The 5,190-nt window shown below is 49.9% G+C and overlaps 1 protein-coding gene across 1 annotated transcript in view; it reads left to right on the top strand.

The window, feature by feature from the left end:
• Positions 1-1,036, top strand: part of ANO1 (anoctamin 1, calcium activated chloride channel) — a 95,999-nt gene extending 94,963 nt beyond the window's left edge. The window contains exon 25 of the mRNA XM_008589679.1: positions 711-1,036. Coding sequence (XP_008587901.1) covers positions 711-977 — 267 coding nt within the window. The 3' untranslated portion in view covers positions 978-1,036. The remainder of the gene's footprint in view (positions 1-710) is intronic.
• The last annotated feature ends 4,154 nt before the right edge of the window (positions 1,037-5,190 follow it).

Below are 5,190 nucleotides of genomic sequence, written 5' to 3' on the forward strand. Positions count from 1 at the left end.
TTTTTTTTTTAATAAAGATGACCGGTGAGGGGATCTTAACCCTTGACTTGGTGTTGTCAGCACCACGCTCTCCCAGTGAGCCAACCGGCCATCCCTATATGGGATCCGAACCCGTGGCCTTGGTGTTATCAGCACCACACTCTCCCGAGTGAGCCACGGGCAAGCCCCTAATTTTGGTTTTTCTGTAAAGACTGATTTATCTCAAATTCTGTACACTGGAAATTTCCCCATTGAGGTGGCAGTTGTTCTGGGTGGTTCTGGGGGCTTTGCACACTGCAGAAGGGCCTCCTGGGTTGGCAGAGACCCTTGGAGTTCAATCCATTTTGGTGCTATTTCTATTTTAATTATTTTCCTTAAAGCCTCGGTGCTTGTTGTTATGTATATTTGGTGACACATCCCGTCACCGGGAGGTTTAAGATCGCTTCTCAAGCCTCCTGGTTAAGAAATTCAAAATTTTTCAGAGAATTTTCCTAATTATTGAGTTCAGATTTGTTCAAGAAAGTCAGCAAACATTTCCCAAGGGCCTGCTGCGTGGTTCCATGCCTCCTTTATACCTTCTGGGAAACTGAGGCCCAAGAAGGTCAAAGGGCATGGCTGAGGCCACAGGGTCAAGGAGTGGCTCGGGGGGGGGGGGGGAGGAAGTGGGTGGCAGGGAGAGAGGTCCAGCATGGTCTTTCCCGCCCCCACGGGCTGATTTCTGTTCCTTCCAGAACCTGGTCATGTTTATGAGTGACTTCGTGGACTGGGTCATCCCAGACATCCCCAAGGACATCAGCCAGCAGATCCACAAGGAGAAGGTGCTCATGGTGGAGCTGTTCATGCGGGAGGAGCAGGGCAAGCAGCAGCTACTGGACACGTGGATGGAGAAGGGGCACAAGAAGGAGGAGCCGTGCAGCAACCACAAGCCCAGAGCCAGCCCGGACAGCCCCGGTGGCAGCCCGGCTCCCAGCCCCGGGTACCACGGGGTTGTTCTGTAGCTGCCACGGCAGGGCTGAGCAAGCAGCTTCTCGTCCCGACCAGCGCCTGGTGGCCACCCACCAGCGCCTGGTGGCCGCTGTGTTTTCTGCAAACATGGAGGACCATTTTCTGATGGGACATTTTTCTCTCTTCTTTCTGTTTTGTTTTGTTCTGCCTTGTTTTTGCACAAAACCATTATGCAGGGAATTTTTTTAATCCTTAGTGTTCAAGGTGAATCAAAATGATGGCTGGTGACAGGCAATAATGTGTGGCAAAGGCAGGTGCTTTGCAGAAACGACTCTTGGAAATCTTGAGTCTCCTTCGCAGTGGAAAGTGAGCGGGGACCCCTAGAAATCTTCCTTTTTAATCTCCTGATGCCTTAATGTAGATGCAAAATGGTATTCCACGGCATCGAGCCAAAGCTGGTGCGACAGGTCAGGGAGAGCGGAGGAACCGAGAAGGAACACACGATGTGACTCTGGTTCCAAAAGGCGTCACCTGCCTCTCTGTCGGAAAAGCAGGACGACTCTAACCATCTTTTCCTTCTGGAAGTTCAGAAGCTGAGACACTGTGGTCAGAAAGAGAGGTGCCAGCCCTGCCCACACGGAGGGCATGGGAATTTCCAGTCTGTTCTTGGACGAGAGGGTGCAGGTGTCCCCAGCAGTCCACACCTTCAGCCACACACCTGCCCCGTCCCACGGAGCTGATCTCAGGTTTGTTCATCTTCCTTGTGAGACAAAACCGAGTTGACGGGAGAACGGGCAGGAAGATGACCTTGAAAGCTTTTCTAGCGATGGCTTAAGACACACCTGCCCCGTCCCACGGAGCTGATCTCAGGTTTGTTCATCTTCCTTGTGAGACAAAAACGAGTTGACGGGAGAACGGGCAGGAAGATGACCTTGAAAGCTTTTCTAGCGATGGCTTAAGGGTTTCAAGAAGTCTTAAGGCTTCCGGGGGTTCATTCAAAGCTTTTGAATATTTATTGTTTGTGTTTCTTTTTAAATCAATGATGTGGTGGCTTTGAGGATCTTTTTTTTTTTCTGTAGCTCAAAGGTGGAAGGAGTTTATTTTATTAGTTAACCAATATCATTGAGAGGAATTTAAAATACTGTTACTACCAAAGATTTTTATTAATAAAGGCTTCTATTTTGGTAACACTTCTCTATATTTTTACTCACAGGAATGTCACTGTTGGACAATTATTTTAAAAGCTTGTAAAAAGTTTCCTAAGTGATACGAGTGATCTAAATTTGTAGCAATTATCATAACCAATTATGTGAAATTTCCCAAGCACCAAGAGAAACATAAAAAGAAACATTTCACCCAAGGCAGGGAGAAAAAACATAAATGTGTTGGTCATGACCATGCCACTGGTGTGATGTTGACATTCCTGCAATCCGCTGACTGTGACTGAAGTCCACAGGTGTCATAAATTTTCATTATTTGCTGAAATGATGCGATCTGATGCTTCTATTTTCTCTTGTACAGTAAGTAGTTTGAAATGGGGTTTTGTATATAAGTATTGTATTAAAAATTAGGTGATTACCAAAAATCCTTTTATGGAAACAATTTTTTAAAAAGTGAATGTATACAAATCCACAGAGGACTGTGGCTGAACATTCATCTAAATAAACTTGAATACACACTTCCCTTACTTGAATGCTCTCCGCGTGCCCTTTGCCAGAGGAAACTCAAAAGGCTGTCCCCAACGTCCCATGGGTTTTGCAGCACATTCAGGAATGACTGAGAGGCATCTGTTTCCTTTGGTGCCAGAGACATGAGTTGTTTGAAATGTTCCTGGAACATCATCTCCTTGTGGGTGTGTGCGAGTACACGTGTGTGTATGCATGTGTTTGCACTCACTTGTGTCTGCACATACACATGTGCATGCATGTGTGTGTGCCCCTGTGTGTATGTGTATTTGCATGTGCTTTGTGTGCATGTTGGCATTTGCTTGTGTGCACCTGCTTGTGTGTATGTGTGCGCACATGCATGTGTGCGTGAGTTTGTGTGAGTGCACATGTGCCTATGTGTGCGTGCACATGTGTGTATGAGGTGTGTGTGTGTGTTTGTGCATGTGTGCATCCCACGAGCATGCATACATGTGTGTTTGCCTTTGCGTGTGTGCATATGTGCTTGTATGTGTTTGTAAGTGCTTTTTGTGCATGCACACGTGTGCTCAATGTATGTGTTCCTCTGTGTGTATGTGTTGGGATGGAGAACAAGGGTCACACCTTCTCAGCAGCCTCTTCCACACCCCCAAATCCAAATCCCTGGTCCCACAACCCAACAGACTGGTATTTAGGATTCCATAGACCTAAAATTTTCCCAAAACCATTTGGAGACCAGCCTTGGGTTGCCAGTGTTTTCATTTGGGCAAGTGGGGACTTTTTAAAACCACCTCATATCATCACCATCACTTTAGAAAAGAAAAGCCATTTCAACACAAAATGTCCGCAGGGCAGTGCAGCCCTTCGAGCTGGGACGTGCGTAAGAGACACTCAGTGCAGCCTCGACTTCCTCACACCTCCTAGACCAGGGAGGGAGAGCTCTGCCCAGGCCAGCACAGGCTTCGGGCGTCCCCCAGTGCCGATGCTCCCGCACTCACTAGAAAAGCTCAGCAGCCCAGCACAAGCTCAGGCTCCAAAGTGCTCACGATGCCCTGGCTAGGCTGATGCCTAGCGGTCGAGAACATCTTTCTGTAAGGGCCTGGGGAGGACAGCGCCCCAGGATCGACATCACAGGAATCTCCCCCTCTACCCTCCCATCTCCACGGGTCCTCCCAGAAAACTGTGAGGGCACAGGATGGAGATCTTTAGCCCCATTTGACAGATGAGGAGACAGGCTCTTGACCAAGGTCACAGGACTTCTTAACACCTAAACCGAATCTGGAACCCAGACCTCACAAACATTCATTCATGCAACATTCAACAAGCAGTTCTTGAGCTCTTAGGACGCGTGAGAAACAAGGAAATGAGCGGTGAATGAAGCAGACACTGCCCCTTCCCCCAGGGATGACATTCTCACAGAGGGAATCAGATGCTGAGCCAGAAAATGATCCCAGAACCAGATAATTTCAGAAGAAGAAAAGGTGCTGATAAAAATATAGCAGGGGGCATGAGTGACTGAGAGTGACAATGCTGGTCAGGGAAGCCCCTTGGGACCTGAGCAATGAGGAGCCAGAAATATAAAACCCTGCAGGGAGGCAGGACAGATCAGGCACAGGGAGCAGCACGTGCAAAGGTCCTGAGGCAGCAGCTGCTGGACGAGCTCTGAGAGAAGCGCAGGAGACAGGGGAGGAGAGGCAGCTAGAGCCGACTCAGGCAGTAGCTCCCAGGCTACATGAAAGCTTTGAACCTGGTGGTAAGCGCCATGGACATGGGGCTGAATGATGTTAACCAGGACGGTGATGAGATGTGACTTACATTTTAAGGTCTTGGCAGCTGTTGATTGGAAACAGCAGCAGGATGGGAAGCCAGGGAGGAGGGCGTTGCAGAGATTAGACAAGCAATGGTGGGGCTTGGACAAGGGTGTTCGAGGTGGGTGGAGAAAAGCCGATATTGTCACAAACACCTGGGACCTGGTGATGAGAGGAACCCCAGCCAGCCAGTGCGGTTATTTTACATACAGGCAGAGGAGGCTGGGGGAGGGCCGAGACTCTACTGCAGTCACGCAGCAGATGGCTGCACATCCCTCCAACCCAGACCCGTAGGCACTAGAGCCGGAAGATTTTTACTACTGGTCCCTGGAGCGGTGTGGGTGGCAGCAGGGTGGGGCTCACCTCAGAGCACAGACAGAGGTGGATGGGTGGGTGGATGGGTGGATGGATGGAGGGGTGGGTAGATGTTTGGATGGGTGAATGTTTGCATGGACGGACGAGAGGGTGCATGGATGTTTGGACTGATGAATGAGTGGGTAAATAGAAAACGGACTGACAACTGGGCCTTTCTGCCTTTGAGCTGAGTGGACCTCAGAGTCAAGCTAGGAAGGGTGTCAGTGGAAGAGATAAGGGGGTACATGGAAGGGATACTCTGATGCCTTCTAGCCCATAGATATGCCACAGCAAGCCGTCCACCCGCGCTCACTCGCACAGCCTTTGGCAGAAGCGTGCGCAGCACCGCTGCAGCCTGCACCTGGCAACACGGGCTAGCAACCTGCACAGGCATCGCGGCCTGGTTTCCCCAGATGGGACGGCGTCTGCTGCCCCCTCCAGGAGCCTGCCGGGGCTGCAGC

This window comes from Galeopterus variegatus, unplaced genomic scaffold, assembly GCF_000696425.1.
Source record: "Galeopterus variegatus unplaced genomic scaffold, G_variegatus-3.0.2 Scaffold5590, whole genome shotgun sequence".
NCBI classification, from domain to species: domain Eukaryota; kingdom Metazoa; phylum Chordata; class Mammalia; order Dermoptera; family Cynocephalidae; genus Galeopterus; species Galeopterus variegatus.